Raw genomic sequence first — 26,488 nt, forward strand, 5'->3', positions numbered from 1 at the left:
GGTTGGCCGAGCGGTCTAAAGCGCCAGACTTAAGAAAGCATTAAAACAATGTTGCCATGAATGTTGTCAACTGGGACTGAAAAGGATCGTACAGAAGTTCCGGTATCTCACGACAATACGCCTACACGCTTAGTTAGGTAGTACAATAGACAATTAGGCGGGATTGTAACAGAGTGGGGGGGAGAACAAGGCCTCTGCACTGCCCGATAGTACAGTTGCTTAACAACAAGAACATCTGTTACGAGATTGTCCAGTTATTCCAGTAATAGAGCGGCTTTCCTAAGGACACTGCATACTCCTGAACATGTGAATTATGTACATTAGCTGGCATCATTTTACTAAGCATTTTCTCGGTTTATGGTAAGGCTAAAACTAAGATTCTTGTAACATGTAAAAAGCAGTTTATGATGACGTGAATGATGCCCTTTGGGTTTATGAAATCTGGAATATAAATACAAATGAAAAAACAAAAAATCAGAGAAAAAGTAACCTTGGTACATTCAAAAACCATTATCTTAGTTGTTTTTCAACCAAATGCTCTAAAATTTTACATATACTGATAATGGATAATATCAGCTTAGTAAACTTGTTGTTTCATTAGAATTACAATAGACGCCTCCGTGGCTCAGACGGCAGCGCGTCGGCCTTTCACCGCTGGATACCGTGGTTCAAATCCCGGTCATTCCATGTGAGATTTGTGCTGGAAAAAGCGGAGGCGGGACAGGTTTTTCTCCGGGTACTCCGGTTTTCCCTATCATCTTTCATTCCAGCAACACACTCCATTATCATTTCATAGCATTTATCAGTCATTAATAAATCAATTCGGGAATGGCGATCCAATGTAATAATAGCCTATATGTATGGTTCATTCATTACATCCCTGACCCGGTCAAAGACTGGAAAACAGGTTGTAGGTTTTCATTTTCAGAATTACAATAGAATCTAAGAAAAATATTATTCCCTCTCAACATTTTTTTTTTAAATTTTTACATTTTGTGAATTGATTCTTTTTTCTCAGCCTGTTACTAAATTTTGGAAATGATTTTAGGTTAACATTCAGGAACTCTATTATATAAGTTCATGTAGAAAATATTAGCCCTCTAGCTCAAATGGTTTCAGAGTTATAGGTACATAAACATTCAAAATGTAGGTTACTTTTTGCATAGCTACCTTAACTTTAGAACATCCCAACTGCATAATTTACATCTTTATGTGATTCTGCTTCTTCCCTTATCCTCTTCAGGCTCCTTTTTCTGCTCCTGGCCTCTTGGTTATCAGTTCAGTGAACTTCTCTGCTCTCCGTACACTCACTTGTCAATAGTAAAGAGACAGTTTTCCATGTTGGGTCCACATTTTATTCGCAAGTTCTTCAAGACATTGATCCCAGCTGTTGCACCACCATTGAAGCAGATTACTGCATCTGTAAAAAGCCCATCTTGAGAGTATCTAGTCCTACAAGAACATTTTTTGTTATTCTCTCCTTAATACAGCGATTAAAACTCTCAGTGCCCCCATGTAAGCATTTGACTAGGAGTTTTACATCACTCAGATCTCTATAAATTGGTTTACTGTCTCAGGAAGTGAATGTTTATATGTCTCACCAGATATCAGTGCTTTTTGGTGACCACACCACGAGTCACTACCCTTCGGACAAAGTTCACGAACTCGTTGGTTATCTGTGAAGACATTTGACATGGGCGTGGCACAAGATACACCTTTTTAAATGACCAATGAATGGTATTCCAGGCGTCGAAACCCCAACAAACTATATATACTCGGATTCAGAAAACATTGGAGAATTGTATGGGACCAAAATTTTTTAAAAAACATTTTTTTCGTCATATAAGAGTACCCAGTGTCCTTAAGCGGCTTACATATTTACCAGCAATTGCGCAGTTCCGCAATTATACTAAGTGCCAATTATTAGATTACTTACGACGTTAGTAGGTCACTTCTCTGACAGCGCACCAGTCTGCTCTCTCTTGTCCTCCTCGTCGTTGAAACCTCGTTTGGAGATCTCTTTGACGTAATCTTGTGATGGTCTTCCACTAATGGAGTTCGTAGAATTTGTTTAGGAGTGGGAAGTTTTGGAGGTCTGCAATCTTTGTCGGGAGTGTCTCATTTCGAGGCAGTAGTCTACTTACAGCGAAGTTATTATTCATTCTCAGGAACAGTTTTGTAACTAACTAAATAAATAATACACCCATGGTATCCCCTACCTGTCGTAAGAGATGACTAAAAGGGGCCCCAGGGGCTCTCAACTTGGGAGCATGGGTTGGCGACCACGGGGCCCTTAGCTGAGTACTGCCATTGCTTCCACTTACTTGTGTCAGGCTCCTCACTTTCATCTATCCTGTCCGACCTCCCTTGGTCAGCTCTTGTTCTTTTCCGACCCCGACGGTATTGGTGCATTCGAGGCCTAGGGAGTCTTTCATTTTCACGCCCTTCGTGGCCCTTGTCTTTCTTCATCCGTAACTTCATTTTTCGAAGTGACGCATCCCTTCTTTTTATTATGTTTCTCTCTCTACCCCCGGTGGGGAGGACACAGAGGAAGAATACACCTACGGTATCCCCTGCCTGTCGTAAGAGGCGACTAAAAGGGGCGACCAAAGGATGATTGAATTAGAACCATGAAACTACTTGTGATTAGTATCATCACGCGGAGATCACCACCAGTCGCCTTTACTTGCGAGTAGTACCACTACACACAATAGGTGTGTGATTAGTGGCAGCAGAGAGTGGCTCACTGTGGGTTTCGAGTGCCTTTGATTAGTATCACTATATGAGCGACACTGTTGGTCTGCTTTGCCTGTGATTTGTACCCACTGTGTGAGGAACGAGTCCCTGTGATTAGTACACCTATAGTGAGGTGCACCATGGGTTTGCGTTGCCTACGAGTGGCGCCAGAAGTATCTACCAGAAGTGTAGACGGTAAGAATGGTAGGGGTAGACCAAGGTATGAATATGACAAGCAGATTAGAGCAGCAGATGTAATATGTAGCAGTTGCGTAGAAATGAAAGGGTTAGCACATGAAAAAATGAAATGGCGTATGGCTTTTAGTGCCGGGAGTGTCCGAGGACAAGTTCGGCTCGCCAGATGCAGGTCTTTTGATTTAACTACCGTAGGCGACCTGCGCGTCGTGATGAGGATTAAAGCACATGATAGGGTGGAATGGAGAGCTGCATCAAACCAGTCTATTGACTGATTACTCTAACAATAACAACACGGCCCATGTGCAGGTAGCCTATATGGCGTCAACTCGAAGGACACATTAGTATTATTTATTAGTATTATTATTTATTATTATTATTTTTATTATTATTTACATGAAAAATGGAATACATTACCCCAAACCCAACTCAGAAATATACTTGAAATTATCTAAACTTACTAATACAATGGAACTGCGACGAATTCATTTTATAAGCCATTTGGAAAGAATGAATAGCAGTAGACTTACTTATCGAATACATTTTTTTTTTTCAAATCAAACGTATTGTTGGGAGATCAGAAGAATGCACAAGCCCGGGGAGGCACGGGGCGAAGGGGTTTCCACCAGCAGAGCCAGTGACGCAATGGTTACCATAGCAACTCAGCTACTACCCAGGCGACTCTTATTATCTTCTACTGGCAGCTCTTCGCCCTTGTCAGTTGTAATCCAGCAAACTGCAAAGTGTGAGTCAATGTTTTCGTGTAGCAGATAAGAACCGATCTGTTTGGGCAGAACAGGAAGTTCGTGCTTGTATGCCGCATTCCTCATTCTTGCATTCTTCTCATCTCTACACAGTACTAGATCAAAATGGTATAAGCAAATAGAGAAAGATCTTCAGGATAGAAATATAATCAGGAAAATAATTGTTCACACAAGAGGATTTGAGGAAAACAAGAAGAAATCAACACGGTGTACTTGGTCGGAGGAATAGAAATCGCAACACTCGATGAAAATAAAAAACTATTGGGCAAGGAGGAGAGCTCAACAAATGTCCTAAGTGACCCATTCGCGCATAAGAAGTCGGAGAAGAAGAATACTTAATAACTGGAAAGTTCAATTTTGTCATTACTCATATAGCATGAAATAAATATTACACAAAATTCCAGTTGTAAATCACATACATTTTAGAGTTTTCGGGAAAAGTATTTTTTAAATACAAAGGGAAATGTATTTACACCGAATTGAAGCATGGAATTTCAGGAACTTTCTTCATTCATTTAAAGGAAAAGTTTGAGAAGCACCTAGCAACATTTCAGGTATTGATAAGATTGCTTCAGGAATTAATACAATATCTGACCGAAATAGGCCTATATAAAATAATGGAAATGTAACGTGAAAATACGTTATCAGTCATTAAAACAAAAGTCATTGTGGCACTCTGTTTTGATGGGCGTCACAGTTACAAGCCAATAGGAAACAAGTTTTTGTGTGAGTTTAGGAGTTTTCCGACAATACTTTCATATTATTTACTCAAACAGTTACACAATATACCGTACATAAAATTCCGCCTTGAGGAGTTTACCTACGACGGCCTTGCGAAGAAAAGGACAAACGATTGCTATAATGGATATAATTACTTTGGATACCTGGAAGGACAGGGGAATTAATAAACACGGAGTGTAGTTATTTGCAATACAAACATCAAAGTGTGATGGAAAGATTTGTTAAGTAGGACTTAGTGTAACGACGTTAAATACAACATGGGACGTAAATGAATTAGGAATGAAAATTTATGACATGTCACTGAGACGATCAACATCGAACGAAACGACGTATAATCCTCTTAGAACGAACCTTGGATAAAGATGAGCTGGGAATTCAGTAGTAATGTTATTGATTATTACTAAGCTGGGGTTTTTTTCTAATCTGTCCATTCGTTCTTGTAACTGCTAAACATGCAGAGTAAAGGTAAACATACGCTGGCGTAGCAGGGGAAGAGTTGATACTCCCACGTGGCGCGTCCCAGGTGGTGGATAGGGGGGTCCTAACCGGCTTGCCGGCGGACTTGAGCGAAATAAAATAGCTCTCACGCGAACCGAACACACAACCCCCTGTGGGTGGGGGACGCAGACGAAGAATACACCCATGGTATCTCCTGCCTGTCATAACAGGCGACTAAAAGGGGCGTCCAAGGTATCGAATTAGTACCATGACTTTCTTTCTTTCTTTCTTAATCTGCTTACCTTCTAGGGTTGGTTTTTCCCTTAGACTCAGCGAGGGATCCCACCTCTACCGCCTCAAGGGCAGTGTCCTGGATCGTGAGACATTGGGTCTGGGTCTGGGGATACAACTGGGGAGTATGACCAGTACCTCGCCCAGGCGGCCTCACCTGCTATGCTGAACAGGGGCCTTGCGGGGGATGGGAAGTTTGGAAGGGATAGACAAGGAAGAGGGAAGGAAGCGGCCGTGGCCTTAAGTTAGGTACCATCTCGGCATTTGCCTGGAGGAGAAGTGGGGAAACAACGGAAAACCATTTCCAGGATGGCTGAGGTGGGTATCGAACCCACCTCTACTCAGTTGACCTCCCGAGGCTGAGTGGACCCCGTTCCAGCTCTCGTACCACTTTTCAAATTTCGTGGCAGAGCCGGGAATCGAACTCGGGCCTCCGGAGATGGCAGCTAATCACACTAACCACTACACTACAGAGGCGGACAGTACGATGACTTAATAAACGTAATATTCTTTTAGAAAATCTTACGACCTGTAAAACAACACCTGAAAACTACTCAGCAATCGGAGTATACGAACGAACAAAAATTACGGATCTCTTCAAATTGCTATGAGGATATTTAATGATTGTCGTTAGGGTGCAAAGGAAATTTTCCGTGGCTCAGGCGGCAGCGCGCCAGCCTCTCATCACTGGGTTCCGTGGTTCAAATCCCGGTCACTCCATGTGAGACTTGTGCTGGACAAAGCGGAGGCGGGACAGATTTTTCTCCGGATACTCCGGTTCTCCCTGTCATCTTTCATTCCAGCAACAATCTCCAATATCATGTCATTTCATCCGTCAGTCATTAATCATTGCCCCAGAAGAGTGCGACAGGCTTCGGCAGCCGGCACACTTTCCATCCTCATTCCTGACCCGGTCGAATCACTGGAAACAGGCTGTGAGGTAAGTAAGTAAGTGAGTAAAGGAGAGGCCATATAAGTCTCTAGTAAGAACACAATTATTAGAGTATTGTCCCAGTGTATGGGGTCAGCACGTGGATTACTTGATACAAGAACTGAAGGAAAGTTGGGAAGACTTGGGAGTAAGGAGACGAGATGCTCGACTGTGTGGCATGTTCCGAGCTGTCAGTGGAGAGATGGCGTGGAATGACACGAGTAGACGATTAACTTTGAGTGGAGTTTTAAAGCTGGGAAAGATCATGGTATGAAGATAAAGTTGGAATTCGAGAGGACAAGTAGGGGGCAAATATTCGTATATAGGAAGAGGAGTTCGGGATTAGAATAATTTATCAAGGAAGGTGATCGATAAATTTCGTATTTGAGCCCTTTAAGAAAAGGCTAGGCAAACAATTGATAAGGAACATGGCCCCTGGACGAATAATAAATAAATGTATTTATTTATTTATTTATTTATTTATCTATTTATTTATTTATTTATTTATTTATTTATTTATTTATTTATTTATTTATTTATTTATTTATTTTGGACAGTCAGGTAGGAACGGAACTCTTGGTGGGCAGTCTTTCCTGGAGTGATCAGGCCTTGTAGGATCTGTGCTTTACGTCGCACCGACACAGATAGGTCTTATGGCGGCGATGGGATAGGAAAGGCCTAGGAGTGGGAAGGAAGCGGCCGAGGCCTTAATTAAGGTACAGCCCCAGCATTTGCATGGTGTGAAAATGGGAAACCACGGAAAACCATCTCCTGGGCTGCCGACAGTGGGGTTCGAACCCACTATCTCCCGATTACTGGATATTGACCGCACTTAAGCGACTGCAACTATTGAGCTCGGTTGTAGGATCTTTAGGGTATCAACGGAGAAGAGGAGCAAGTTCGGGACTGGGGAAAATTACAAACACTTTTGGACGAGGCTAAGAATTCTTTTGTGTCATGGTTGTAATTGAGATTTTATATCTTCCCGTTAACGTGAACGTTCCTTGGAAACTCCAGGTTACGCCACAATTAATTTGTTACACAATCTATGATTCTTTCCTGCTTCATTGATTGTCACTATAAACTGTCCTTGTTTTTCCTCCTTCATGCTCGATCGGTGGTGCACCTTGAAAGTGACCCACCGGTCGAAAGAAAAGTGGCCTTGCCTTTCATTTTTAAAGCATCTGCCAACTCCTACAGTTTGGCGAGCTAACGTTGCAAATTGTCTCAAGTGCTTCATTTCGCTGTGGTGGGGGTAGCCAGAGGTTATATCAGTTTCTCCTCCTCCTTAAGACAGACTGTTATCATATAGACGTCAACGAGTGACCACATTTTTTGTTAGTTTTGTTCGAGGAGTGTCGCTGAGATTTGTGTTTAAGTGTGCGATTTGTGTTTCTCTACGCTGATTTCAAAACTTGCATTTTATCGACCCGCGAACAAGTGAAGTTTTTCCTTAAGGTTGCCCAGATGTGATACTTGCATATTTTAAGGTTCATTTGCAGGTTCATATCCAAGAAACTGTGTGTTTAAGTCTAGGAAACTTTGCTTTTGCTCACTTTTAACTTACATACATAGCCTAATATCACCTATCCGTTTTCCTTAGTTAATTCGTTCGCCAAAGATCTGCATTTAGAGCTGTCACCCTGGTGGCAGACTCCCTATTAGTTGTTTACCTAGTCTTTTCTTAAATGATTTCACAGAACTTGGAAATTTATCAAACTTTTCCGTTGAACATCCCTCTAAGTCAATTATTGAAGTCACTAATTCGTCTTCCTATAAACGAATATTTGCCCGAATTTATCCTTTTGAATTCCAACCATTCTAATCTTCCTACTTTAAAAAACTCTATTCAAGTTTATTCGTCTATTAATATCATTCCATGCCATTTCTCAAATAATTAGAGTCACCTGTGAGTTTGCATCCGAGAGATAGTGGGTTCGAACCCCACTGTCGGCAGCCTTGGAGATGATTTTCCGTGGTTTCCTATTTTCACACCAGGCAAATTCTGGGGCTGTACCGTAATTAAGACTACAGCCGCTTCCTTCCCACTCCTAGGCCTTTTCTATCCCATCGTCGTCATAAGACCTGTCTTTGTCCGTGCGACGTAACTTAGAAGTAACAGACATGGAGGTAGCGAGAATAATCGCTGGTACAAACAGGTGGGAACAATGACGGGAAGGTATTCGGAGTGAGGATATAAAGGCTAAGTTAGGACTGAACTCGATGGATGAAGCTGTGCACATAAACCGGCTTGGGGCTGTTGGGGTCATGTGAAGCGAATGGAGGAGGATAGGTTACCTCGGAGAATAATGTTGGTCATGGAGGGTAAGAGAAGTAGAGGGGTGGCCAAGGTGATATTGGTTAGACTTTCTAATGAGTTAAAGATAAGATGTATAGAACTAAACGAGTCCACAAAGCTAGTTACGAATGGAGAATTGTTGAGACGTTCAGTAATTTAACAGAGCCTTACAGATTGAACACTGAAAGGCGTAACAATCTACCATGAAGATGAATGTAATGATACTGCAAAATCTTATTATTCTTCTTCTTCTACCGCTTTTCCCACATCTGTGCGCGTCGCGGGTGCGAACTGTGTCGCACAAGTGGATTTGGCCCTATTTACGGCAAAATGCCCTTCCTGACGCCAGCCCTGTATGCGGGGGATGTAATCAATATTGCGGTTTCTGCGGTGGTTGGTAGTGTAGTGCGTTGTCTGAATATGAAGATTAAAAATGTTGGGACGAACATAAACACCCAGTCCCCGAGCCAGAAGAATTAATCGTACGCGATCAAAACCCCGTACCTGCCGGGAATCGAACCCGGGACTCTCCGAACCGAAGGCCTCAGTGCTGACCATTCATCTAGTGAGTCGGGCACACAATCGCATTCTTGTTTTACATTTTCCAAAATAATACCCATTACATTGTTTAAAAATAATTTTAATCATTCTGATAACTTGAACGCATTACTGACATTTTGAATATAACCCTCACGATTGCCTACTGTGGGGTTCGAACGCACCATATCTGAAATTGAAGTTCACAGCTCAGCTCTGTTAGGTATCCCAGTGTCTCTGCCAGCTTTTACATCCATATGATTTCTTACGCATTTTGGTTTTCCTACTTCTGTATCATGAGTCACCCGTATGTCTGGACCCTGTTTCCTCGAAAGGGAAATATTTATCTCATGTGGTACCTTCCTCATGATATCACTCTCTCCTTGGTTAGTTTCTTATCTAAATATTGTTCAGATAAATCGTCTTGGTATTCCTGAATTTCAAGAATGATGTACAATTTTCTCAGGATGGAAATTTTAGGAAAAGCATAGTCACCTTTGAGCGAACACAGTAACTTCCTGTCAGCTTGGTCTGAGTTATCGATTCCTCATTCTATTATTAAATTTAAGACATATTTACGTGTCTGTTCAAATGCCAGAAAGTGTTATATTTTAATTCATTTTAATTACGGCTTGCGTAGCGTAGTTGATATTGGCACTCAACGCCGATGGAATGCAAGCTGTATCATTTGACATTTATTACTGTTCCCTCCAAGGATCAGTAGCAGTCTCTGAATTCTGGGATCACGGGTTCAAATCCGGTAGAGATAGCTAGATTTTTGAGGGCCGGGAAAAAAGTCGTTTCAGCAATTCACTTAGGAAATCTCATTGTCGTAAAAGGTCTCTGATGTAACATGCTGCGTTCATCTGACCAAATTTATTAAAAGGTAACAATAGATTCCCAATAAATAAATAAATACTGATCTGCACTTAGGGCAGTCGCCCGGCTGGCAGATTCCGTATCTGTCGGTGCGACGTAAAGCAAATAACATAAAAAGTGACACGCCTCCCATACAATCCGTTCGTTTTATTTTACTCTGTCATATTCCTTTATTGCTTATCTTTTAAGGAAACACAAAGCGATTTGTTTCGAAGTGTTTATGGTGTTGATTAACTTGTTTGATTCATAAGTTATTATTAATGCCATCCATTGAGTGTTTGTGCGGGAGGATGTTATCTTCGTTTTGTATTTCCTAATTCTAGATATATGTAAGTGGACATTTGGTGATAATGGTTGTTACTATATGATAAGAAGTCGACCGCATAAACCAGGTGTTTTGCCCTTGGCAAGTAAGTTTTTTTAGTGCATTTCGCGAAACAGAACAGGTTCTTTGTGTCTGGCTGTGGCTGTGTGTGCGAGTCTCGTGCTGTTGAAGCTGAATTTGCAAACAGACCTGTTCCAGTTTGCCGTGTGTCGTACGGAGAACGGACTCAAGAAAAGCTTCGTAAGTAGAAGGAAAATTGTGGTTACGAAATATAAGCAAAGTGCCTTTGCGATATGATAATCAGTTATAACACATATCTGTGTGAGAAGTGATGTAACAGAATGATCTATGCGTCACAGTAGCGGAATTTGCTCTCCCGTAATTTTGTGGTCAAAAGCAAACAAAAAAAGAAAGCTGTAGTTGTGGTGGTGGTAGTGAATTTCATCGCGTGTGCCTTCTTCAACAGATAAATTAGTATGTAACACAGTTAATACTGCAGTTGGATGATAACAGGCTTGGAGCGAAGACTACAAGTTAATCTCTTGGATAATTTCAAGTCTTGTTACCCATAAACTTGGTCTGAGCTGTGATTAAGTTATTGTGTTGCGTGTAGCAAATATAAATATAGGTTTTTAAAAGCTTCGGAGGGACAAACTGGTGTTCTGTAAACAGCCTTCTTATTGAGTGGATTTCTACGTTAGAAAGAAGAGAATTCCCTTGTTGCCAGTCTGGAATAGGTGATTCACTTGGAGGTCAAACATCTCGCACGGTTTAGCCTTGGCGAGTTACGTGTGCTTTTTGTTTCGTTTTCCTCTTGCGCTGAAAGCAGAACTGGTTTTTCCTCCAGCTGAAGTGCCCGCGCGAACTGTTGACTGACTGTGGTGGTGTTTGAAGTAACAGACTTTACTTAACGACCAGAAAGTGACGCTTGATCATCAATGGTGCTGGTACTTCTTCCACTTATCCAACTTACGGTTGGAACGTCAGTTCTTCTGTTTCACGTTCGCAGGTAAATAGAACAAAATTATGCTTTTTTTTTTTTAAATTTCACTTATACACATGGAGGTGCTTGCATGATTGACTTATTTGTCTTAGAATTAATATTTATTTCTTCGTGGCTTTCTTTTTGCAATTTCCTTGGGATCAGCATTTGAGTGGACGTGATCTATTTTTCCGGCCGGATGTACTTGCCAACGCCAACCTTATGTGGACTATCGTATACAGGAGGGGTTTTCAATTATTTTTCCCTGGGGTGCGAATCGATGTTAATATTGCAGTACGGATGTACTGAAACACTACCAATAGATGTCTCGCGAGTAGTATCCGGTATGCGCTTGTCGATCGTCATTTGTCTGTATGTATTTTTAATGGAAGTTACCTAGTTAAATTATGAAGTTAAAGATTTAATAAATCGTTACGACAACAAAGACAACAAGAAAATTGTGATCCCTGACTATTGCTGTGTCCCAATGTCCCAAAATCATACCATGAATTTCCTAAGCAGGTTCCTTTCCGTAAAAAGTGGTTGCATGCGATTCGTAGGCAGGACTTACGAAATAAAAATGTGACTCCTAACTGACTGCTCGAAACATTTTACAGTTGAAGATTATGGCATTACTGAAACTGGTAAGTAAGCTAATTAGTACTAATTAAGAAATAATTTTATAATAAGGGAGTGACATTCTGAGGAGTTAATATGACCTATTTCAATCATTTTAAGCGAAAGATGAACACTTAAGGAGAACGCTGCACCTTCGATATTTTCATGGTGTAGGACAGATACTGTCCGCACACTTTATCTTGATGCATTTGTGTACGGGGTGAGGAGTAAGGAGGGAGCTGTCCCGGTATCGGTAGTGCTGCCTGGTGCTGCCAACCGAATGAAAATGAAATCTGAATTGAATCGAGAAGATGATCGATCGATATGAAATTTCTAAACCGTTATCATCTTAAGCCAACAACTATGTCACATACACATTATATAACATTATAAAACATATCTCTCGATGCGAATCTTGTTCCTAGCATGAATTCTATACTTTGACTTTGATGTGTAAACAACAACAGTACCAGTACGTAAAGTTTACGCCAGATGTCGCACAACGATGCTTAAGCGATTCATAGTTTGTGTTTCAGAGGTTGCCAGTATGAATCTCGAAGATCGCCGAGGTCGACCGATTCAGCACTAGGATGTAAATGCACCAAGATAAAGTGTGCGGATAGTACCTTGGAAATAACTCCGAGAGCAAGGAGATATAGAAATAGGAAAACAGCCATAACACCGTGTGCGGTACCCTGAATTACACAGTGACCTGTAATTTGACACTTGAGCACCATCAATTTCAGACTTCCTGAACACGAAATAATTCATTAATTCCAAATTTGAATTCTTTATATTTGTCTTATGGTCCGAAACAAGATCCTGAAACTCGTGCGCTGCAGGGAAATTAAATTCAGTCGTACTGGATGTAGCCCAGGCACTGCTGTCACACCAATGTACGCCTCAAACCTGCAAAGAAAAGAAAAATACCGTGTTAGGAATGTTTTAAAATGCTTTTTGTACTTAAAGAATTCATTCTTAACAAAAACGCTAAAAGGAGTTGCTGCATTTAGTCCTTACCTTTCAATCAACTCTTGCTTTTTTCCGGATATTTTTCCGCCCCTTTTCTTCAATTCTGCTTCCAAATCCGCAATCGCTATTGCACCTATACCATTTCCCATCTTGTTAAAAACATTAGCAAATATGGTAACTCCATTTTCATGCATTTAAAGCTAAAGTTTCGTTTCGATCACAAATGTAGTAATACTCCATATTAGTCTCATGTAAAACAATCGAGCAGCGGAAAGCGGATACCGGGTATTACCATTACGCTGCCTAGCGGACAAGTTTTGCGTGATACATCCCTATAAAGAGGGGTTCTAGGATCCAAGTATTTGCTGATCCTGCTTGTGGTGATGGATTATTAATATTAATATTATTATTATTATTATTATTATTATTATTATTATTTGTTAGTAGTAGTAGTAAGTATGTATGTATGTATGTATGTATGTATGTATGTATGCATGCCTTTATTCGTAGTGGCGAAGTTAGGACACACGATTGATCGCAGAAATGTAATAATAATAATAATAATATTGCTTTTTACGCCCCACTAACTACTCTTTAACGGTTTTCGGAGACGCCGAGGGCCGAAATTTTGTCCCGCAGGAGTTCTTTTACGTGCGAGTAAATCTACCGATACGAGGCTGATGTATTTGAACACTTTCAAATACTACCGGACTGAGCCAGGATCGAACCTGCCAAGTGGGGTCTGAAGACCAGCGCCTCAACCGTCTGAGCCACTCAGCGCAGCACAAAAATTTAAAATGGGAAACGGAATTTGAGATGGGAACCGAAATTGAAAAGAGAAATTGAAAAAGGAAAGTCCTCTCTTACACTTAACCACACTTCCTTTAGTGTACGTATGAGAAAATTATTCATAATTTTATCTTACAAACCAGAAGTAACATGACACAATATATATTTTACAATTTGCTGTTAAGTGAACGAATTGGATCCACGAAAAGTCACTGTAATATTTGTCCCAAATGTAAGATAATAATTGCTTTTACTCAAATAAAGTGTAAAATCTGCGGTAAAGTAAGAAATAGTATGAAATATTTTACTTGTAGAGAATAATATGGATACATACTTTCTGCTACGTCGCAGCGCTTCCATACATGTTTTGTTTGTCTAACACTTTCGTAAATGTAGTCTTAAAGGAAGTAGATGAATATTGTTACTTGGGTAGTAAAATAACTAACGATGGCAGAAGTAAGGAGGACATAAAATGCAGACTAGCACAAGCAAGGAAGAGCTTTCTTAAGAAAAGAAATTTGTTCATTTCAAACATTGATATAGGAATTAGAAAGATGTTTTTGAAGACTTTCGTGTGGAGCGTGGCATTGTATGGAAGTGAAACATGGACGGTAACTAGCTCAGAAAGAAAGAGAATAGAAGCTTTTGAAACGTGGTGTTACAGAAGAATGCTGAAGGTGAGATGGATAGATCGAATCACGAATGAAAAGATACTGAATCGAATTGGTGAGAGGAGATCGATTTGGCTAAATTTGACGAGAAGGAGAGATAGAATGATAGGACACGTCTTAAGACACCCAGGACTTGTTCAGTTGGTTTTTGAAAGAAGTGTAGGTGGTAAGAACGCTAGGGGTAGACCAAGGTATGAATATGACAAGCGGATTAGAGCAGATGTAGGATGCAATAGTTACGTAGAAATGAAAAGGTTAGCACAGGATAGGGTGGCATGGACAGTTGCATCAAACCAGTCAGTGGACTGATGACTCAAACAACAACAACAACAACAACAACACTTTCGTATGTGATGTCTTTGCGCACTAAGTTTTTATTTTTATTTTTTTATTTATTTATATCAGAAGAGGCACCTGAGCCAAGGCTCGTAATGGTGCAGTACAATTAATTACATTTGGCAACAAAGATGAGATTTGAGAACATCAGCTTCTAGGATAAAAATATAATATACTGTACAATGAATAACGAAGAAAATTAAAGATTGAAAGAAAAACGAAGAGAATAACTTACCGGTATAGCTAGGCACAGTAAGATACATACAGATATGACACATAAGTAACGGTATAGTACATTAAAAAAATAAATATTACATTATGTACTATACAGGGGGCATCAATGAGAAGTGAAAAAAGGAATATGAAGAAAATGATATAGGTTAAGTTAAGGAAGAATCGTTAAAGGAGGGATAAGAAGAAAGAACGTCCATGTACCTGTCAGAAGATAGAGTTAAGGAGGGTTGTAATGCGGATAAATGAAGTTCTTTGAAGAAGAGAGAGGCGGGAATACGGAATATCAAGGGGTGGATTTATCCTGGTTTTGCGAATTGGGACATGTAGGGGAAAGAAAGATGCAGGTTCAGGAGAACGACTATTATTGTACTTTAACGCCCCTCTTTGATAATATGTCTCTCTGTCATGGCCATCCATTGATACTTCACATCATAGCCTGCAAGGTCACATCGATCATCTGTACCTTATTGTCCCTTTTTGATAATATATCTCAGTCATGGCCATCCATCAGTACTTCACATCACAGCCTACAAGATCTCATCGACCAGTGGTGGTGGTGGTGGTGGTTATTGTTTTAAGAGTAAATACAACTTGGTAACCATCCTCTATACAACACTAATCAGAGAGGGGGAAAAAGAAAAGGAAGGGATCTGACACTTGGAAAAATGAATGTTTTGGCCAAAGAAAGACAAGAGCGTGAAAATGAAAGACCCCCCCTAGCCCTCGGAACCTAATAGTGTCGGGGTCGGAAAAGAACAAGAGTTGACCAAGGAAAGTTGGATAGCATAAATGAAAGTGGGGAGCCTGGCACAAGTAAGTGGAAGCAATGGCAGGACTCAGCTGAGGGTGCGGTGGTCACCAACTCCCGCTCCCAAGTTGAGAGCCCCTCAGGTCCTTTTTAGTCGCCTCTGCCGCCAGGCAGGGGATACAGTGGGTGTTATTCTACCGCTCTCACTCACAGGGGATCACATCGACCATCTGTACTCTAATGCCACTCTTTGATAGTATGTCTCTTAGTCATGGTCATCCACCAATACTTCACATCACAGCCTGCAATATCACATCGACCATCTGTTCTCTCTCGCCCCTCTTTGATAATGTCTCTCAGTCATGGCTATTCATCAATAGATTACTTCACAGGGTCCCTGGGTTGATTTCCGCCAGGGTCGGGAATTTTAACCGTAATTGGTTAATTTCGCTGGCACGGCGGTTGGGTGTATGCGTCGTCATCGTTATCATTTCATCCTCAACACGACGCGCAGGTCATCTACGGGCGTCAAATCAAAAGACCTGCATCCGGCGAGCCGAACTTGTCCTCCGACACTACCGGCACTAAAAGCCTTACGCCATTTCATTTTAATACTCCATCTGTACTCTAATGCCTTTCTTTGATAATATGTCTCTCTGTAATGGCCATCCATCAATAATTCACATCACAGCCTGCCAGATCACATCACCCATGTTTACTCTAAAACACCCTCTTTAATAATATGACTCTGTAATGGCCATCGATCAATACTTCACATCACAACCCGCCAGATCACATCACCCATCTTTACTCTAAAACACCCTCTTTAATAATATGACTCTGTCATGGCCATCCATCTATACTTCACATCACAGCCTGCATGGTTGCTAAGTAACATCGCGTTACACATTTTATATCTATAGTTTCCAGATATCACGCCCCTCCCCACTCCCCTCCGCCGTAAGGCATGCGGGATTTCTCCATATGCAGAACCTGGTCCTGAAGATGTGCCGTTAGTTTCGATTCATTCTATAGAAGTTTAAGTGAATATTAGTAACTGTTCTGATTTGATAATATGTATTAATGGTAGTAAAGACCACTTCATATATTGAGCCCAAGACCACGTGTATATTGAGTCGGTGTGATAACTTCTGAGATTGGAAAAGGGGTGATGGTCGGTTGGAAACACGCCTCGACGAATTTATGTCAAGCAATAGAACGTCATCCTTTCTTCTGTAAGTTAAGTCGTATCATATTACATTCTCTTAAAGGTTATGATTGTTAGAAATAGATGCCCTTTCGTGATTGCAAGGAATCAATATGTCTTTGTGCCTTTGAGAGATGGTTGGTGGTGTATATCATGTCATGTCAGATGGAGCGTGTTGTGGTGAAATGTCAGTACTCACTCGGATGGTGGCCATCTTGTAGAAATACCGTTGTCGTGCCTAGTTAAAGGTTTGTTTATTACGCGTACTTCGTGTAACTGGTTAATAACTTGCTAATAATGAAAAAGGTGATTAATGTCACCAAGGTATGTTAAAAATGGAAAAGACGCAATTATCTTTCCGATAAGTTACGAGTGCGATATAGTTTAAAGTATTATATTCCAGTAGGTTATTATTTCTTCCTTGAATTTACCCTTATTGCGATGTAGGCAACGAGCTAGAATAACATAGAGAGGCGGAAGCGCTGCCTGGGTCGTTGCCTACGCTATAATAGAAGGCCTGGACAAGCCGACACATTTCTGGGCGAACGATGTAGTTCAGGCAATGGCCGCTTGGATCGCGTTTATGTTCTATTGTTCTCATGTTCTGTCTATATCCTTATATTGAATATTCATACAATAACGCGAAATAATACATTTTTATTATCATTATGTCCCGTGTGAATGAGATATAAATATACAAAACAACTTAGAACACATTACACTTCATAGAGTTCTTTCATTTTGCACTTCTTTATCACAAAGGAGTAAAGAATAGGGAAATAGGCCTAAATAGAAGTACTGACCCGATTTTTCCCTAATTCTATAATTTCAACACTTTTCTGCTCAGAGGCTTGCTCTTGAATTTGTTTAATAAATCACAGTCATTAGTCACTTTCTTTGCGTTATTATCAAGAACAGGCCTGAAAAATGTAAGTATAACGTATGTGATGTGTGCTTGATCACAGTCGCGGCACTGAAACGTCTTTTTAAACTTTGGAGCGGTAAGGAATTTCAGCTTTCGGACAAGTTTACATTTTCCGAGATATCCTAACGCCCGCGTTGTAAATATTAATACATTTTTAATAAGAAGAATTTGCAACGGCACTTTGTCGGGGAGGCAGAATTCCCCTCACAGTACTTACACCGTAATCTGATTCGACAAAGTGCAAGCTACATATTCTGGCGTTATCATTAGGAACCGGAAGAGATACTTTTCTGCTGCCCTGTCCAGAAATAGCAAGCCTCCATTTCTCCCGTAAACTCGGATCTTTAGGAAAAATATGAAAATTTATATTTGTGTATATTTCTTCGCTGTGTCAGATGTGCAGTTAGGCACGCAAAATTAACCATAATAATGTTAATAATAAATAATGTTAATAATAAATAATGTTATTGGCTTTACGTCCCACTAACTACTTTTTCGGTTTTCGGAGACGCCGAGGTGCCGGAATTTTGTCCCGCAGGAGTTCTTTTTACGTGCCAGTAAATCTACCGGCAGGAGGCTGACGTATTTGAGCACCTTCAAATACCACCGGATTGAGCCAGGATCGAACCTGCCAAGTTGGGGTCGGAAGGCCAGCGCCTCAACCGTCTGACTCACTCAGCCCGGCAATAAACCATCTTAACCTACAGAATGGAAAGAGAAACTTGACGGTAATTGGCCCCAGGGGCTCTGAAATTTTGAACGTGTGTTGGCAACCACGGGGCCCTTAACTGAGTCCTGGCATTTCTTCCACTTACTTGTGCCAGGCTCCTGACTTTCATATATCCTATCCGACCTTCCTTGGTCAACTCTAGTTCTTTGCCGACCCCTACGCTGTTAGGTTTCCGAGGGCTAGAGAGTCTTTTATTTTCAAGCCCTTCGTGGCCCTTGTCTTCCTTTGGCCGATACTTTCATTTTTCGAAGTGTCGGACCCCTTCCAGTTTTTCTCTCTGATTAGTGTTATATAGAGGATGGTTGCCTAGTTGTACTTCCTCTTAAAACAATAATCACCACCACCACCTTGACGATAATTTGGAAGCACATAGCTAAACAAATGTTACTGTAAATGCATCTCAGCAACCATCCATATATTGCAAATTGTGAGACCAAATAAATTAAAAACGACAAAACTCTTCATATTTCACGTTAGATAAGACCTTACCGTATAAAATAAAGTTTAATATATTATTTCTTCTTAAAAAACTTGCAGTAACACACATCATCATAGAATTCACGCCAAACAATAGAACATAAACGCGAACCTAGCGGTGGAAAAGAGAAAAACTATTAACCCGCTTTTAATGCAAGAAATTGGCTTTCTGTCCAGGCCTTCCTGGGTGAACCTAATAGAACGAACGTCCGCCATGTTTCCTGTGGTCACACAAGCAAGGGGGCATGGCCTTTAAATGACGAAAAGTGTAGAAAATGCGCATTTTAGAATCGCTGGGGGAGAATTAAAGTCCGTTGCCGAAAGCTTGAAGCATGAAAGCGAATACAGCCACTTCATCACATTGCGGCACGAGGCCAACATCACGATCAGTTGATTGTAGGGTAGTTCGAAATCATCGCACACTGACATACGAATAGGCCTCGTAATCGGAACAAGAGCGTTACCCTGCTTGGCTATTGTGGTTAAGCGTAAATTAGAATAAAAACGATGGACATAAATATTTATGACAGGAAACCTTAAAATCATAGGGACCTATAATAGGTTACAACCTCATTCTGTTAATATTTTCAAAATTATTGCATCCTCATGAGTACTGTGTTCCTTTCTTAATCTGTTTACCCTCCCGGGTTGGTTTTTCCCACGGACTCAGCGACGGATCCCACCTCTACCACCTCAAGGACAGTGTTCTGGAGCGTGAGACATTGGGTCGGGGCATACAACTGTGAGGGAGGGCTGCACCTGATATGCTGAACAGGGGTCTTGTAGGGGGGGGGGGGGAGAAGGAAGCGGCCGTGGCCTTAAGTTAGGTACCATCCCGGCATTTGCCTGGAGGAGAAGTGGGAAACCACGGAAAATCACTTCGAGGATGGCTGAGGTAGGAGTCGAACCCACTTCTACTCAGTTGACCTCCCCAGGCTGATAGAATCCCGTTACAGCCCTCGTGTCCCTTTTCAAATTTCGTGGTGGAGCTGGGAATCGAACCCGGCCTTCCAGGGTTGGCAGCTGCTCACGCTAACCAGTGCACCACAGAGGCGGCCCATTAATACTTTACCACAATAATCGTTTAGTGTAATTGTTTATTATAATATAGGGGGGATATCATGTTTCTCCCATTACCATATCATACTGGGATTACTAGCTTGAAAGTTGTCCATTATGAAGTGTGGCGTAGTTTTAAAAACCAAGGCAACAAACATCTACAATAAAGGCTGTATACATTTAAAAAATAGCAGTAAAATGCTGTATCATACTTGGTGTACGTTTGAACGAAATAAGTGATTTTTTGTGGTTACGTTTTCTTGGTGGTGGGCGTTCCATTTCCTTTATTTGTAAATGTGAATGGAAATTAAATAGGGCTGGAAATGTACAGAGCATAAGCAACTGAATTGAGTGGGATACCATTTATCTCTTTTCGCCCTCACAGCGCATTGTTCAGTTAATTCCTTGTTCTTTAAACGAAATCTGAAACAAAATTCGACAAATAATTACCGTGGCTATCCGTACTTTCGCTAAGTAAACAATAAAATGTATTTAATTACTAACAGAAATTACAAAAAGGAATCTAGGCTATAATTCAGTAATACTTACTTAAAGTACGATATATCCTTGGTTTTATTACTCCGATTAGTACAACCATGCGCTGAGCTTACGGCTGGCATTCTTGAAAGCGATAATCTATCTTTTCACTTCTTAAAACTTAGGGAATTAAATTGACATGCATGATCTCCCTGTCACCTCAACATATGCTCTCGCGCCAATTCGCTTTGTTTTGACAACCGTTAACATGGCTGCATCAACTTGCTTCAAGCAGGGAGCGCGGATGTCATGTATACAGCCCCTCTATGTTATTCTAGCTCGTTGGATGTAGGTTATGTTCTGGATACTTTTTTAATCGATTCATATGCTGTTATACATATTAAAGAAGCGTTTAAAGCCTCTTTCTATGTAATATTTGCATACATTTATTATAATTATTACTTCCTATCCTGTATTTTCCTTGGAAATGTATATAGCGATTATATTTATTTATTTATTTATTTATTTATTTATTTATTTATTTATTAGATACAGCTGATGGTGGGCCATTTTACAGTAATAATATAACAAATTTAAAATAATAAGTATAATGAGATAATAGTCGATATAAAGAACAATAATAACAATAACAATGTATATTTTTTTTAACAGAAATGGCAAGAAGTTAACAAGAAAAAAGGTCATGGTTTGGAAGGACGGAAGGAAATGGAAACCTGGAGAGAAATTGAAAGGAATTTTTTAATTTTATGTTTCAAGGATGCAAAGGGTGTGAATATGTCAGTATCGGATAGTGAGTTACCAACAGTTGGGAGACGGTGGAAGATACAGCGTTTTTGTAAGGTTAGACGCGGACTGGACACAAGATGAATTTGCCAGTTGCGTGTTTTGAGCGGGGGTCGTGTATAGGGAAGTACGTTGGAGGAGTATTGCATTTGGTATAGCCATTGATTATTGTATGTAGGGGTAACAAAGATCGAAGTCGTTTATAATTGAGCTTTAAGACAAACGTTATTGCTATAACGCACTTTTCAAAATAATTATTAAGAAAAATAGGGTTGAAAATTGTGGGTTTTCTTCAAAACTCAGCATTGACAGGAGCAAAAGTTTACAAAATTATTTGGAAAGGTCATATCATATCTATTTTGTGGAATTACAAATTGAAAATTAGGAGATAAGCTTGTATGGATACTCATCATTATTGTCCTCACTTCGCTCCGAGCAACCTTGCAACATTGCAGAATAGAACAATTTTGTCTCTTCGGAAGATGAATCGAAATACACTGACTGACAGAGCAAATGCAACACCAAGAAGGAGTGGTTCGAAAGGGATGAAAGTTGGGGAAAAAACAGAGACGGCACGGACGAATAATTGATGTTTATTTCAAACCGATATGCAGGTTACACAATGCGCACGGCATCGACTCAGTAGGATGTAGGACCACCGCGAGCGGCGATGCACGCAGAAACACGTCGAGGTACAGAGTCAATAAGAGTGCGGATGGTGTCCTGAGGGATGGTTCTCCATTCTCTGTCAACCATTTGCCACAGTTGGTCGTCCGTACGAGGCTGGGGCAGAGTTTGCAAACGGCGTCCAATGAGATCCCACACGTGTTCGATTGGTGAGAGATCCGGAGAGTACGCTGGCCACGGAAGCATCTGTACACCTCGTAGAGCCTGTTGGGAGATGCGAGCAGTGTGTGGGCGGGCATTATCCTGCTGAAACAGAGCATTGGGCAGCCCCTGAAGGTACGGGAGTGCCACCGGCCGCACCACATGCTGCACGTAGCGGTGGGCATTTAACGTGCCTTGAATACGCACTAGAGGTGACGTGGAATCATACGCAATAGCGCCCCAAACCATGATGCCGCGTTGTCTAGCGGTAGGGCGCTCCACAGTTACTGCCGGATTTGACCTTTCTCCACGCCGACGCCACACTCGTCTGCGGTGACTATCACTGACAGAACAGAAGCGTGACTCATCGGAAAACACGACGTTCGGCCATTCCCTCATCCAAGTCGCTCTAGCCCGGCACCATGCCAGGCGTGCACGTCTATGCTGTGGAGTCAATGGTAGTCTTCTGAGCGGACGCCGGGAGTGCAGGCCTCCTTCAACCAATCGACGGGAAATTGTTCTGGTCGATATTGGAACAGCCAGGGTGTCTTGCACATGCTGAAGAATGGCGGTTGACGTGGCGTGCGGGGCTGCCACCGCTTGGCGGCGGATGCGCTGATCCTCGCGTGCTGACGTCACTCGGGCTGCGCCTGGACCCCTCGCACGTGTCACATGTCCCTACGCCAACCATCTTCGCCACAGGCCCTGCACCGTGGACACATCCCTATGGGTATCGGCTGCGATTTGACGAAGCGATCAACCTGCCCTTCTCAGCCCGATCACCATACCCCTCGTAAAGTCGCCTGTCTGCTGGAAATGCCTCCGTTGACGGCGGCCTGGCATTCTTAGCTATACACGTGTCCTGTGGCACACGACAACACGTTCTACAATGACTGTCGGCTGAGAAACCACGGTACGAAGTGGGCCATTCGCCAACGCCGTGTCCCATTATTTTATCGTTCGCTACGTGCGCAGCACAGCGGCGCATTTCACATCATGAGCATACCTCAGTGACGTCAGTCTACCCTGCAATTGGCATAAAGTTCTGACCACTCCTTCTTGGTGTTGCATTTGCTCTGTCAGTCAGTGTATTTCATGAGTTTCTTAACACTTTTCTTAATATTGATGTGATTTGATCATTAGATAGGCAATGTCTTGTCCATACTTCTGAAGTTGGGCTGTACAACTTTTCACCACCTCAACAACAAGAGGATCACCAAAATAATTTATTTGCACTTTGGACTGAAGCCGATTTTTTAAAATATTACACACGCGTTAAAACCCGGACTTCTGTCGTCTTGAAAGGTAACTTGTGTTTCAAAATCTGTCTACTTGCTGATTTCACGTCATGCACTTCGCAGCTATTCCCAAGAAGAAGACATCGCCCATGATAATTCAGTATTTTGTGATATTGAGACGGGACTGATATAGTTTCCAATTTTCTCAGTTTTCCTTCAACATTACAAAAAAACGTACATGGTTGCCAAAAGTAAAAAAAAAAATACCTCGTAAATATAAATAAAATCCGGGAGTTTTGATACATGTTCATTTCCGTAAATGTGGAATTTTGCAAAAACTCCTAATAGTTGAAGCTCTGTTACAGTGGTTGATGTTCATTTTAACTAAATTCTGATGAGTGCAGTTGATTCCTCTCTTATTAAACTACATGACCTCATATATAACTCATTTTTGGAAATTCTTTAGTTGTTGATTTTTGTTAAAACGGTCCTCAATTGGACTTGATTTCGTTTTTTCTTGAAAACTATGATCCATAAATTTCCAAATTCTTTGCAATTATTTAAGAAAAGACTATGTAAACAACAGATTGGGAATCTGCCACCTGGGCGACTGCCCTAAATGCAGATCAATAGCGATTGATTGATTGATTGATTGATTGATTGATTGATTGATTGATTGATTGATTGATTGATTGATTGATTGATTGATTGATTGATTGATTGATAACTAGTTCAATAGAGAATATTTAAGATAAACTTGAATATTATAAACAAGTTGTCCGCCTATTCAATGCAATTTATAAATTATTATATTAGCACATGTTTCGTCCCCTAAGAGACATCATCAGCTATAATAAATTAACATTAATATATCAGAAAATAGATATTATTAAAATTGGCAAGAGACATTAAAAATGATGTATGGTACGACATTTAAAATACAATTTTAGCAAATTTTGTTAAAATTGTAATCTGTTAGCTGTTAGCCACGGCTTCGCTCGCGAGGAATTCGTAAGTTGATAAAAATTAATTATTCCTCGGTACTGCACGAAGACATTGTCTGAAGATCCCTGAAGTATAAAAACTCGCCGAAAAATTGCATTTCATTTACGCCAGAACCTCTTTGTAAACCACGGTTGTGGCATTTCCTTTTGGGGCTAAGATGACCAAGCTACTGGCAGAGGTAAATCTGGAACAGGCGACATGGAACTCTACATGTGAGAAACAGCAAAAAAAGGGGTTTCTTTGTTTCTAAAGGAGACTACAAATACCAATTTTGAAAACTGCCCCACTCCTTGGCTGAGAGTTCACAGAGTTCCGGTTTCGATTCCGGGCTGGGTCGAATATGTTAATCGCGTGTGATTAATTCTTCTAGCTCGAGGACAGGTTGTTTGTGTTTGTCCCAACACTCTCCTCTTCATATTTACTCAACACACCACAGAAATACGCAATGGTAATTACATCCCTACACATAGGGTTGGCGTCAGGAAGAGCATCCAGTCGTAAAACAGCGTCAAATCCACATGTGCGACACAGTTCTCACCCACGCCACCACAGGTGTGGGAAAACCGGCAGAAGAGAAGAAGACACTCATTTTAAAATATCACCCCCTTTTAAAAAAATATTCACCCCCTTAAGTGGATTTTTCAGAAAAAGCGCATTGATTTATTTTTAAAAGAGATTCCAAGTACGGCCTACAAATTTTAACGTCTGTGACGTCTTCCGTTTCTGAGATATATGTATCCTGTCATAAAGAATTAAACTCATTCCTCACTTCTTTTCAACCCTCACCCCTTAAGTGGATTTTCTGAAAACAAAATTTTGTGTTCTTTTACTTTAAAGGATATTCTAAATACCAAATTTTATGTCTGTAACATGTTAAATTTTTGTGATATATTTTAGATAATCTCGTTGCTGTAAGCATACTGGAGCTGATGTTGCCATGGTTACGGCAGTTCATTTCTTTATCCGATTCCTAGAGCAGGGGTAGTGTGGTGCCAATATCTGAATAACGGTTGGTTTTAGGGCCTTAAAACATGGTTTTCGGACCCGTGCGGCTTACCGAGTTTTGTTCTTTCCGTCAAGGGGCTTAAAAAGCTATGTCTCCTCCTTGCACGAGAAATTCTATATTTCCCCTATATTAGCCTGGTATTATTATATCTCCCCACGTCGCCCCCCGCCCCCTAGAATTGTTTTGAAAATAAAATATAGCCTATAGCACTCAGGGATAATGTATCTTTCTATTAGTGAAATAATTTTTAGAATCGGTCCAGTAGTTCCTGAGATTAGCGATATCTATAAGTTATATTAGTATAGATATGATCGATAAAAACAGTTAAATTGTCCATTAAACTCTTGATAATGCTCTTGGGAATGCCAGTTGTGCTTTATAAATTCTTAAATGATCACTGTTGTGAATAGCACTCATGATTTTTAGAGTATTTCTTGATGAAAGATTGTTAGGTCTTTGATATGCATTTCTTAAATAGTATATACATTGAATGTTTCAGAATTTAAAGTCAACTCGGGGTCGTAGTGGTAAATCTTTTTGTAGTAATGAATATTATTTTGTTCCTTATTATTGGCCTCTACTGAGGATGTTGTTTATAATATTTAAGTTTATCTTAAATATTCTCTATTGGATATATAGTCAATACGCGATTATTCTTGATGTTATTATTATTATTATTATTATTATTATTATTATTATTATTATTATTATTATTATTAGAAATGAAGCTGTTAACGCTTGTTACATGTGATGATAACTAGTTGTTTTTCCAATCTGACTTCCTTGCATTTTCTGTTTCCAGGAACACTTACCGTAGAAGAGGTATACAAAGACCGGGACCAGTTTGCAGCCTTAGTCCGCGAGGTGGCAGCACCAGACGTTGGTCGCATGGGAATCGAGATTCTATCCTTTACCATCAAGGACGTGTATGACGAAGTCCAGTACCTAGCGTCGCTAGGCAAAGCGCAGACCGCAGCTGTGAAGAGGGACGCAGACATCGGCGTCGCTCAGGCGAACCGTGATGCAGGCATTAGGGTAAGATCAAAATATCATCCTACTTGCTTCAGTTGTGTATATACGGGTCTTACAAGGAGAGTTCAGCAAGTGTCTAAAACCGCGCTCTGCGTCTCATCTCTGTTGCTCAATGGTTTCAACGAAATCGGGATATCCATCATTCGCTAAGGATTGATGAGATTACAACCAGAATAAAGAAGACATCCCGGAAATTCTTTTCTGGTCTAACTAC

The 26,488-nt window shown here is 40.8% G+C and overlaps 1 protein-coding gene across 2 annotated transcripts in view; it reads left to right on the top strand.

Annotated features, from left to right (window-relative positions):
- Flo2 (flotillin-2) overlaps window positions 1-26,488 on the top strand; it is an 85,457-nt gene that overhangs the window by 37,768 nt on the left and 21,201 nt on the right. Inside the window, exons 1-2 of one of the 2 annotated variants that reach the window (XM_067158883.2) lie at window positions 10,418-11,145; window positions 26,045-26,277. In XM_067158883.2, coding sequence (XP_067014984.2) covers window positions 26,131-26,277 — 147 coding nt within the window. In that variant the 5' untranslated portion in view covers window positions 10,418-11,145; window positions 26,045-26,130. Of the gene's footprint in view, window positions 1-10,417; window positions 11,146-26,044; window positions 26,278-26,488 lie in introns of those variants that run through there. The other variant, XM_067158882.2, reaches the window with a different exon arrangement.

The sequence above is a fragment of the Anabrus simplex genome, chromosome X (assembly GCF_040414725.1).
Source record: "Anabrus simplex isolate iqAnaSimp1 chromosome X, ASM4041472v1, whole genome shotgun sequence".
In the NCBI taxonomy this organism is placed as follows: Eukaryota; Metazoa; Arthropoda; class Insecta; order Orthoptera; family Tettigoniidae; genus Anabrus; species Anabrus simplex.